This window comes from Drosophila navojoa, chromosome 4 (assembly GCF_054131105.1).
Source record: "Drosophila navojoa isolate 15081-1374.11 chromosome 4, UAZ_NAV_1.0, whole genome shotgun sequence".
NCBI lineage: Eukaryota > Metazoa > Arthropoda > Insecta > Diptera > Drosophilidae > Drosophila > Drosophila navojoa.
This window is the reverse complement of record NC_142892.1, coordinates 16123556-16135514: the sequence shown is the minus strand read 5'-3', so window position 1 is coordinate 16135514 and position 11959 is coordinate 16123556. Positions and strand designations below refer to the sequence as shown.

The window sequence follows — 11959 nt, the reverse complement described above, 5'->3', positions numbered from 1 at the left end:
CTGTGCATTAATCGACTAGCCACCACATGCGTATGTAAAAATCGAACTATCGTACATTAGCGATAGTTCTTGCACGCATTAAACAATTTCACGTGTTGCACGTTTTTAAATACTTTCCAAAGATTTTGTTTACAAAACAGTTAAAATGAGTGCAACTGCAGTAGAGAAACAGCCAGAGCCAAACGAAGCCGTTCCTGAAAATAAAGAAGCAGAGGAGCAACAAGTGGAAACAGCTGCAGATGGAGTAGAGCCAAAAGCCGGCAATGAATTCGATTATTTGGAGCGAAGTGAATTTACTTCGGAAATCTATAAAATAGAAGTGAAGAATATGGGATATTTTGGCATTGGGGTGAGTGAATACAGCAGTTGAGAGGTCTGCATTAATAACATATTCATAATCCAATGCAGGAGCTCAAAAAGCTGTTGAAGAACACGCTGAAGCTGGACATGACCAAAATAAAGTCACCCAACCGCAAAGAATTTGCCTTCGTTTGCTTTCGCAGTCAGGCGGATCAGCAGCGGGCACTGGAAACGCTTAACGGGTACAAATGGAAGGGCAAGATATTGAAAGCGGTGGCAGCTAAAGCATCCGCCGATCCGCTGCAGAAACGGCGTGGGGAAGCGAACGACAGCGATGTCAAACCGAAGCGACAGCGCACAGCCGTGGAGGCCACCTGTCCGTTGGCTGAGATGCCCTACGAGCAGCAGCTGGAGCAAAAGACAGAGGATATGTCTGCTCTGCTGAAGAAATACACACAGGAGTTGAGCCGTCTGAATGCCGATGCCAAGTCTCATCTGGACAAGTTTGAATTTAAGGGCGTTCTGCCCTCGCCCACTGTGCAAGGCTATAGGAACAAGAATGAGTTTACAGTGGGCAAAAATGCCGCAGGAGAGATTGTAGTAGGCTTCCGTCTGGGAAGCTACAGTGATGGCTCCGTGGAGGTGGCCGAGGTGCAAGAACTGCCACATTTGCCAGCTCAAGCCAAGTGGGCGGCGCGAAGCTTCCAGCAGCTGGTCAGACAATCCAAATTTCAGCCATTCAATCCCGATGGCAATGTGGGCCACTTCCGGCAGTTGATGGTGCGCTGCTCCAGTGCCACAGGTGAACTAATGCTGGTGGCTGGCATATACTCGTCGAATCTGAACGAAGCTGAGCTGCTAGAACTGCAGCAGGAGTTGAAAGCCTTTTATGAGCAGCCGGAGCAGAACGAAACCCACAAATGCACTTCGCTCTACTATCAGGATGTCAAGCATCGCGAGGCGGGGCAAATGGTGAATCCTGTCACCCATCTGTCGGGCAGCACGCACATCACGGACACCATTCAAGGGCTGCAGTTCCGCATCAGTCCGTTGGCCTTCTTTCAAATCAATACCGCTGGCGCCGATGTCCTTTATCAGCAGGCTATCGACTTGGCTGCGCCCAGCCAGGAGACAATCATGCTGGATATTTGCTGCGGAACTGGCACCATTGCCCTGGCCTTTGCCAAGCACTGCAAACAGGTGCTGGGCGTCGAGATTGTGCCGGATGCCATCAAGGATGCAGAGCATAATGCGGAAACGAATGGCATCAAGAATTGCAAGTTCTTTACGGGCAACGCCGACGACTATATAAAGAGCATGGTGCGTGAGGCCGTGTATGGCCAGGAGCCGGGCAAACCCATTGATTTAATAGCTGTTGTGGATCCCCCTCGCGCTGGACTGCGTAGGTAGTTGATGGACTCTAACTAGATAATTGAATTAACATTTTGTTCTCCCTCTCCTTTGATGCAGACACACGCTCCATAGCCGCAATTCGCTCAGCGAGCGACATCAAGCGATTGGTCTATGTGTCATGCAACCCCAACAGTGCCAAGCGCAATTTTATTGAGTTAGCTCGGCCCGAGTCCAAGCAGTACAAAGGGGAGCCGTTCTATCCGAAGACAGCTGTTGCTGTCGACATGTTTCCACACACAACACACACGGAGCTGGTCATCTTGTTTGAGCGTGACTCTAAGACAACACCAGCTGAGTCTGTGGAGCCGGAGAGCACAAAAGAGTGCAACGAGACGCTGGCAGCAACAGCGTGATGGCAACGGTACAGTTTCTCAATACATATGGGACCTTGATGCCATTTTCACTGATAATCACTTTATTACAGACCTCTCTCGCTTGACTGTCTGCTCTGTGCGCCTCTCTGTCGCTTATCTCGATGTTGACATCCATCATCGGCTCTTTGTGCGGCCTGGGGTAGCAAATTTTATTGTTTTAAATTGAATTAATTGTATTTACGTTGTTCCGGCGTCTGCTGCGAAAATGCGACTTCCTGTTAAATAGTTTAAGAACTGTGCTCAGTAATATTCCCAACTCTCGCCAGTGTGATACGATCCCTTGATAAGAACTGTTTGCCAACCTAAAAAGCGCGAATCGCTTAAAATACAAGTGAAAACAAATTGTAAATTTCACTTGCGCCTCCCAACTGCGTTCGACTTTCAATTTGCATACATACATGCACTCGTGCACCTGTAGTGAATCGCGCGCTGACATGTCTGATCAGGTATGTCTTTTGACATATTCATACGAGAAATTAGTACGATCTTAACATGTAGATGCGAGAATGTTGATATATGAACAAAGTTATTTTATTTAACTTTATATAATTAAATTTTGACAATTGTAAATACTTTAATTAATTAGCTTAATATAAAAGATTTAATTTGTATATAAAAGAGGGATTCACAAATATTCTTTCATGTTAAGATTCATAGTCAACTCATTAGGCTGTAAATAGACAGGGTTAAGCTCTAGTGTGAGCGAGTGTAGTATAGTCGTTAATAGCCGGTCTGTAAAAATAAGATTACGAAGTACTTAAACTTTGCACAACTTACACAGCTAATCAGCTGTATATTAATTTTCAGCCTTATCAGAGATATTATCGCAATGCTTTCAATGGGGTAAACAACTTTTGTTATTGCAAAAAAAAAAAAAACAAAAATAATAAACAAAAATAAGTCACAATGTAACGGCAAAACAATATTCAAAACATGTTTACACAAACCAATGCCAGAATATCGAATGAGTGTGTGAAGTGATCGAGGGCACGTACATAGTCAATAAACTAATTTGTATGTGGGCATGTGTTTATGTTTGTCTGTATATGTACATACTTATGAATACATATGTATGTACATATATAATAAAGATTTATTTATATACATATATAATTATGAGAGCAGACTATCCGCAGCAAATTGCACTTTGGACTTTGATGAGGTGTTTGCAGTGTGAAATGTATTTTAAAAACAAAACAAAACACGACCGAAGCGAAGGTGGCAGTAAAATAAAAACAAAAAAATAAAGAGACAATTTACATAAATCAAATGAAAAACGATCGAGAGCTGCGACTATGCAAATAGAGCAACGAAGTCACAAAGGCAGCATCAGCTCATCTGAAATAATCTACTCTAGTATGTTTATATTTATATGTTGTGGGGCGTGGCGTTGCCTGGTAACACACACAAACACGCACATCTGATTTCATGAGCCTATAATTACGATCGTTGCTCGCATAGAGGAAAGACCTTGACTGCAGAGCTTTGGATTCAAAGCGATTTGCACACGGGGGCAAAAAGCTTTCGAGCTCGTACGAAATGTTTATTATGCGTTATCAACAACTCGAATGGGCGGCCGACGTAAACAAACAACAGGAAAACAATGACCGCACAACCGACCCAAACCGGTTCTTTTGAGAGAGACGCGGCCAGGCATTGAGAGCAAAAGCTCACACAGCAACGGCATTAGGAGGGGCCCGACAAGCACGCCCCTTGCAACCGAAAACTTTACACGTGCGCTGCAACAGCGACGCCGACGCCAAGCACACGACCAACACGTTTTTGTTTGAAGCAGTGCGTGATTGACGGCGACTGTGTGTGAGACTGAGCTGCTGCTGCTCGCTCTTCGCACGCGCTCTCTTTCACTCTCACAGTTGGCATTTGTTGTGTGCCGTTTGCTGATGTTGAGCTTTTCAGCTGTGGCTGCTATGTGTTTTATAAGGCATTTGTATACAAATATTTGCACGCTTTACTTATACCCTATAGGCAATTGACTATGTGAGGATGCACCCAACACTGACCTGAATGAGAGGTATGAACGGGAAATCATTTTTCATAATGCGAATATTGAGTAACTTCAATGTACATTATATATATATGTCTATATGCATACATCAAAAATTTAATGACTTGAGTCTCTTTGTTGGCCTCTTTGTTGGCTTATCAGCAATTATTTTTAGGGTATCATAAAGTCGGCTATATATACGTACATATATCTAGATTAGTCTAGTATACACGTTGTATGAACTGTTTTTGTTGTTCTCGCCAGCTGAGGCCAACAACATTTTATAATAAAAAGTCCAAGCCGCAACTGTACCCCGAAAGTTGAAAACCAAAACAAACCGCCAACGTCGTCGACAGACACAAACACAACGAAAACAGGCAGCAAAAGCTTTGCAGCTCACGAGCTCTTTACGATAAAAAGAATTCGTTTAAATTGCGCGCACAACAAAAGCGCTGGGAACAGTTGCGAATGCAACGTCGGTCAACGACGACGGAACGTCTAGAACGTCCTTCCACCAAATACAAAGGATATTAACTAAAAAAAAATTAAATACAAACAAGTCAAGCAAACAAAAAACAACTCAATCAACTTGAAGAAATTCACCAAAAACTTGAACCTAGTACAAAATGCTTGCCTAGCTAAGCATTAAATTGCGCATACGACGCGTTGTGCAAAATAAGAGAGAAAAATACAAAACAAAGAAAACTTAACTGTGATAAACAACTTATAATTTCTTCATTCAATATTACTGTGTGCTCAAAAGAGTATATATATATACATAACGAAATCTGTGCCACAGTTACGATGTCTGTACCCATGTTATTAACACCGCTGGAAATCCAATCGCTCGATGAGCACATGCAAAATGTAAATATCCTTAAGGATTTATTCTAATATCGCAGTAAATTACATCGCAGTTGGCTCCATCTGACGTCAATGTGCAGTGCAATGTGCAAATGCCATTGTACCTTTTGACATTTTGCTTTAGCTGAAGGTCAAAGCTGCTTGTCAAATTTAAATACTTAGTATATAAGAATATATAGTATAGACTATATAGATTAGAAAATCATGTACTTTCACGTATATTAGATGAAACATGAGCTGCGCATTACTTGTGTCCCCATTTGATTCTTTTTTTTGTGTTAGTTAGGCCTTCCTTGAAATTATTTATACATGATATCATATTCTCTCTACATATATAACTTGTTTATAATAACAGAAAATTGATTATTGCTAGCTGACTCATCTGCAACTGTAGCCCCATTGCTTTTTGGCCCTTATGCTTTCTCTGCAAAAAGCTTTGCCACATGTTGCAAATTGTTGGTGTCACGTGTTCATGCCACAGTTTCGCTGTTGCTATCGGGTTTCGAGTCGCAAAAACTTGTTCACATAAGTGGCACTTGAATCTGTTGCTCGATAAGATTGTGGCTTATTCAATTTACAAGCCCAATATAAACTATTAATTTATGAACGTATCGATTTCAATTAATCTTGAGAATACAACAACGCGATTTCCCTTTAAATAACCACAATTAGGCAGATGGTAAGAAACTTGTCTTTTACGCTGCATGTAAATAGAGAGAAGAGTCAAGAGAATGTACCAAAAGAGCTTTTTACATGAAATTTCCCAAAACAAAAAACATATGAGTGCAAAAGCTCAGCTGCTTAAGAGTGAGAGAGCAAGCAAGAGAGAGTTTGGTTGGCAACACGTGCCAAAGATATTAAGACGAAAAACATTGCTATTAGCGAAATTAGGCTTATTTCATCAGTCGACAAAAAACAAAAACAAAAAAAAATATTAATTAAATTATAGACATATGTATGTATATATTTCATACTCTCAGGTGTTTTAAGTCTCTTGGAAATTTCTTGTTGCTACAGAAGTTGTTGGCAAAACTTTTTGTTCTGAAAGCCTTAGCAAGGCTTCGCAAAATTGTGCCAAGAGCGCAAGGGGCCTGGCCAAATGATTGACGTAACACACAGTAACAAAAAAAGCAAAAACAACATACGGAAACTAAGCCAAACTAGTATATAGGTATATATAGTTGGCATCGTAATAGCTGCCAAATTTTATAGAACGATTCTCCCGAAAAAGTCGGTGCTAATTTTTTTTGCTGTTTTGATTTTTTGGCTTGTAGCGCTAAATTTTGGCCATTCGCATTCGATGTTTCTGTTGGCCCGATTCGACTCGCGCTGCGTGGGCGCTTCTTTCTGTTGAAATTGTAATATTCTATAAATTTCGACGTCCCAGTTGATCAAAATAAAATCGCGACCCTAACACGTGATCGCGTGGCAACAATAAGAGCCGTTAAATAAGTGTCGCTTTTGTATGCATAAATTTAGAAACATTTCGCTTTTGGTTGCTAGGGCAGCCGCCACAGTGACGTCATGAAACGTTGTTTACAACTACAGCGACAAGTACATCGATTGTGTTGGCAGCAGCGCGCGCGTTTCTATGCACAGGTAAATCGCGCGCGACAGTGCGTTTTAAAACGCGCGCGCGTTTTTGTTAGCTTTTTCAAAAGTTCTTTGATAGAAGTTCAAAGTTTTGATTGTTTTGTGATAAGCTTTATTTTGATTTATACTCATAGAGTTGAATTTAGATATATGCGTGTGCTCTTATAACGTTTTTTATATTAAATATCCGTTTTTGATTACAATTTTTATTCGCATCTTTATATTGTAGTAAAAAGTTAGCTTAAACTTAGATTTATTTAGAAATACTTTATATATTGTAGTTGTTGATATATTTGACTTCCATAGTTTGTATTCACAAACACGCCACACTTTCCTTGTTTTCTTTGTTTAGCCATGTATTCTCGGGTACAAAGACCACAATTTATATATTTTAAATATACATACGTATATATGTATATATATATATATATAAATATATTATAGAATTGTAGATCGCAATGCGTTGTTCTGCTCGGTTGACACGTGTCGGTCGTGTAAACATAGTGTATATATGTATATCATATACTGTACATATGTACATATATACACATATACATATGTATGTTATAAGACAGTCAACATGTTTATATGTACATATATACATATAGATCGTAGCACATTCGACAATTGGGTCTGCTCTGATTAGCCAGCCTGAACTAGTGGCTGATTAAAGCGTAATTAGAAATTCTTGAAGTCATCATCGCAATCGCAGCTCGTCTGGGGGGAGGGGTCAACACGTGATTCTGTTTGCACTTGCGCCAAAGTCACGAGCTGATGAAGCGCATCTGATAACCTGCGATCCATATTCTAATAATATAACTGATTCGTACGCTGTCGCAGCTTCCTTATCGTTCAGTTAGTTTTCGGTGTATTTTAGCCGCTGTCTGATGCTTTTGGCATTCAGTTGCTGCGCGCATTTCATAGTTGTCGCCATGCTCGCCATCTCACTAATCCTTGGCCTTGTCGTCTCATCTGTTTTACAGTGCGCCGATGCTGCAGCAGCCATCACTGCCAACAACTATGGCGGCACCGGCAACGAGCTGCTCGAGTCGGCTTCGCTGGCTGGCAACTGCAGGCCCACGATGAGGAAGTTCAATGTACGGCTGGAGACGCCGCTGGCACCCGAGGAGCAACTGGGTCTGACTGGCGATGCCAAGGCCCTGGGCGAGTGGCAGTTGTCGCGCTGTGTGCCACTCGAGCGCTTGGACGATCTCACCTGGCAGACTAATGTGCGGCTGCAGTCTTGCCGTCAGCTGGAGTACCGTTACTTTGTCTACATTGAGAACGCGGCGGGCTACAAGCAAATCCGTCGCTGGGAAACACACTTCAAGCCGCGCGTGCTGCATCCCTGCCCGGAGCAGCAGTGCCACGGCCCGCTGGATGTCTTCGGCTTGACCAGCTTGGACGAGAGCTCGGCCCAGGTGCATCGGGGCTGGCTCAACCACGAGGCCATCGTACAGCTGAAGTTCAATGGCGAGAAGATGTTCCAGGTGCATGACATTGAGACCTTCGATCCCCAGCATGTCCAGCTGAAAATCGTGCCCGTCGAGGAGTCCGCCGGACTGGTGGTAGAGTACAGCAAGCAGCTGTACGGCAAGAGCCAACTGCAGCTGCAGCCGGTCCATGGCGTTTCGTATACGAAAGGCGATATTGTCATCTTCCATATCACCTTGCCCCTGGATCGCATGATGCTGCAGAACTTCCGGCTGGAGTGCTACAGCTTGGACCAAGAACTCCTGGGCAGTGCCAGCCTGAGTGCCGCACAGCTGGTGGGCAGCGAGGGACTGCTGCAGCTGCACATCAAGTCCGCCGAGCGGCCGGAGGAGACGCTGGCTCGCCTACGCCTGCCCTATGTGGTGGTGCAGCCATATCAGTACTCGCCGCTGGACTTCAAGACCACCTACGCCCACTACTGGCCGCGCAGCTGGCCCAACCTGGATGTGGGCCATCGCGGCAATGGCAAGAGCTACATTGCCGAGGCGCCGCTGGAGCGGGAGAACACAATCGCCTCGTTCCTGAGCGCCTATGCACATCATGCGGATATGGTGGAGCTGGATGTGCACCTGACGGCTGATGGGATCCCAGTGATCTATCACGACTTTGGCCTGCGCACTGCGCCGCCGGGCAAGCTGATCGAGAAGCCCGAGCAGCTGGAGTACGTGCTGATCAAGGACATCAACTATGAGCTGCTCAAGCGGCTGCGCATCTTCTCGGTGGTCAATGGCAAGGTGATGGAGTATCCTGCACACAATGCGGAGCCACGGCCGGAACATCGCATCTTCCCCAGACTGGTCGACGTGCTGCAGCAGCTGCCCAAGTCGCTGGGCATCGATGTGGAGATCAAGTGGCCGCAGCGGCGCCAGGGCGGCGGCACTGAGGCGGAGCAGACCATCGACAAGAACTTCTTTGCGGATCGTGTGCTGTACGAGGTCATTCAGTTTGGCTGCGGCCGCCCGCTGATCTTCTCCAGCTTCGATGCCGACATGTGCACCATGCTGCGCTTCAAGCAGAACATCTTCCCCGTCATGTTCCTCACTCAGGGCGAGACCAAGAAGTGGCAGCCGTTCAGTGATCTGCGCACGCGCAATTTCCTGGCCGCAGTCAACAATGCTCAGGCCTTCGAGCTGGCCGGCACGGCGCCACATGCCGAGGACTTTCTGGGCGAGAACGCTGCCCAGTTGCTGGAGCAGGCGCGTGTCCAGGGCCAGATAATCGTCATCTGGGGAGACGACTGTAATTCCAAGGAGCGCGTCAAGTATTTCACGGAAATTGGAGCCACGGCCACCTGCTACGATCGCAGCGATCTCTATATGCCCGAGACGAAGCAGCGATCGTTCTTCAATTCCAGCGCTCTGCTCGCCGAGTTCGAGGCTCAATGCAGAATGTAAGTGGGGAAACCGGGAGATGAGGGATGGGTATTGAGGGTGGCCATTGGGATGGGCCCATAAACATAGTCTTAATTATTACACTGAGATCACAAAAAAAAAAAAAAAAGAAAATAGATTACTCAAGCTAGCGATCTACACCAAATAACCAGAACTTGTATATACTATTGCGCACCTATCCATAGAATGTAAATATCAGAGAAACAAATTTATATATATATATTTTGTAATAATCAATGTGAACTCAGCTTAAGTCTTATTGAAGCTATATTTGTATTTCGTTCTAAGCAAATTGATTTTATATTTATTCAAATTAATGCCGAAAGCAAAAATTGTACAGAAAAGTTTCGCTGGCGAGCTCAGGAAAGGAAAAATTAATTATATAAATTACTAATTTCTATGAAAGAATTAAAATGAAAAGCTTTTAACTAAATTTATATGCTTAACTGCTATTCAAATTTTTAATCCTTGTTCTGCTTCATATGAACAATGAAAAGAAATGAAAAAAAAAAAATACTATTTTTGTATAAATTATAAAAGACAATGCTATAAATTTCATTCATAAAAAAATGAGAAAAAAAGCAAACGGACATGGCTTTATGTAAAAATAAAAAAGAGAATGATTGATATATACTTTAAATTTATATTATAATGATTTAAAATGTGACAATATGTTGGTAAAACAAAGAAAAAAAAAAAACGTTTGGTATGAAATGCTAACAAAATACAACAAAAATGAAAAAAGAGAAAAAAAAAAGAAATTAAATAGGAGCTTTCTGCAAAGAATAAAAAGCAATAAAAATATATTGAAAACCCAAAAGAAATCAATTCAATATTTATCAAATTTAAACAAACCTTTAAATTAAATTTAAATACATTTAAATACACATTTAAATAAACATTTAAATTTGATATAAAAGTATGCGTAACACAAGAGGGAAAGAGAGGGAGAGAGACCGAACAAAAGAGGGAGACAGATTGAAGGTGATTTACAGATAATAAGGTACCAGAGAGATTGGGAACCCCAGAATGGAAGAAGAGCAATTAGACAGAGAGAGAGAGAGAGGGAGAAAGAGAGAGAAACAATTGCGCAGGCGTGAGTGAGAGTGTGAGTGAGTAATAGAGAAAATATTCATTTAATAAATTCGATATGGCATTATTTAATAATCTCTGACGAATTCTTTCGATCCATGAAGATAGCGAGAAAGCATTGGTAATAATATGAAACAAGTTAGCCGCGGCCTAGTGCCCCACGCTCAATTGTGGAGCGACTCATTTGCATGCAGATGAAGCTAAAGATAAAGACCATGTTGACTGCGAATCGCCGCTTGGGGCCACATTGGAATCTATTTTTGTGTGCGCTGTGTGCGTCACTTCTGGATTTGCGTTGCGCTTGGAAGTGTCTGTACGAAGAGTTTCCAGTGATCGAGGAACAGGTGAATGAAGTGTGTCTTGATCTCGAACCAGATAAATAATTACAATAATTCATTAACAGTTGAGCTATATACATATTGACTATACATATGTGCGTGTGTGTGCTTGTAGATGAAGGGCATTTGGTTTATCTACGCCACGCGCCCGGATGTAATCAACAGATGTTTGATTCAAGGGAGTAAGTGGAAGCTCTCGTAAAGAACTAATCGAATAGTTCATTACGCTTATAAACGGCTTTCAGTGGACATGTATTGGAACCGCATCACCTACACGGACTATAGTGAAATTGCCGTAGAGCTGCATTGCTCGCTGCCCTTTTTCCGACAGCAAATGATTGTTTATACGCGCCGTGAGTATCCATCACGGGAAATAATCAAGTTGGTGGATAATTATCTGAAAACCGTGAAGCTATCGATCGATGACTTTCATCTGGTCAATAAGGAAACCTGCATCAGGAACTCCAAAGAGCCCATTCAGCGCTGGCACCTGTCCAAGTACCAGCATTTGGGCTACAATCCGCATTATTTGAGGCCTCTCGTTGTCGACAAAAATATCTGAGCTGCTCTTGCCAACTTTCTTCCCCATCGACCAGCGGAATTTGCATATGCCGATTTTCGGGGCCAACCTGATTAGTTCGTGGCAACTTATTAATCAAGCCCAAAGAGGAATAACTAAAATGTGTACACTGAGAGAAAATTCAAGTACAATAATAATAAATATATTTTAAAAATCTGAGCGACATTCTCTGCCGAAATATATTGACGTAAAATAACATCTTTTTTTTAAATTATAAAATAAAAAAAATTCAAATTAAGACTCAGTTATGAGAACTTCTTAATAGTGATAGAAAATTTAAAAAATAAATATTTATTAAAAATCTAAAATAAATTCAAGTGAAATATTTTTATGCACATATATCATATTTTGAATGCAATTGATGCCATCATAATTATATATTATTTTATATAATTAAAAAAAAATACACATTTATATAAAGTCTAAACTAAACTATTTCTAGTGAAATATTTCCACGTAATTATATTTTCACTTTTAGAAAATTCAAATACCAAATTTAACCAAAACGATTCTCA

The 11959-nt window shown here is 42.1% G+C and overlaps 3 protein-coding genes across 6 annotated transcripts; all 3 read left to right on the top strand.

The window, feature by feature from the left end:
- Nucleotides 1-44: 44 nt before the first annotated feature.
- Nucleotides 45-2442, top strand: LOC108650234 (tRNA (uracil-5-)-methyltransferase homolog A). Its single transcript, XM_030388247.2, has 4 exons — nt 45-349; nt 409-1702; nt 1771-2074; nt 2138-2442. The coding sequence occupies exons 1-3, from the start codon at nt 146-148 to the stop codon at nt 2064-2066; spliced, it is 1794 nt and encodes a 597-aa protein (XP_030244107.2). The 5' UTR covers nt 45-145; the 3' UTR covers nt 2067-2074; nt 2138-2442.
- LOC108650233 (glycerophosphocholine phosphodiesterase GPCPD1) lies at nt 2183-9871 on the top strand. 4 transcript variants are annotated; one of them, XM_030388246.2, is made up of 2 exons: nt 2183-2533; nt 7533-9871. In XM_030388246.2, exons 1-2 carry the CDS (start codon nt 2486-2488, stop codon nt 9435-9437), a joined length of 1953 nt encoding a protein of 650 aa, XP_030244106.2. In that variant the 5' UTR covers nt 2183-2485; the 3' UTR covers nt 9438-9871. The 4 variants fall into 4 exon arrangements, with proteins under 4 accessions (XP_030244106.2, XP_030244105.2, XP_030244104.2 ...); XM_030388245.2 differs by lacking the exon at nt 2183-2533 and adding an exon at nt 4521-4959; XM_030388244.2 differs by lacking the exon at nt 2183-2533 and adding an exon at nt 5992-6555.
- Nucleotides 9872-10543: 672 nt separating this feature from the next.
- Nucleotides 10544-11585, top strand: LOC115564206 (uncharacterized). Its single transcript, XM_030388242.2, has 3 exons — nt 10544-10870; nt 10980-11046; nt 11110-11585. The coding sequence occupies exons 1-3, from the start codon at nt 10715-10717 to the stop codon at nt 11424-11426; spliced, it is 540 nt and encodes a 179-aa protein (XP_030244102.2). The 5' UTR covers nt 10544-10714; the 3' UTR covers nt 11427-11585.
- The last annotated feature ends 374 nt before the right edge of the window (nt 11586-11959 follow it).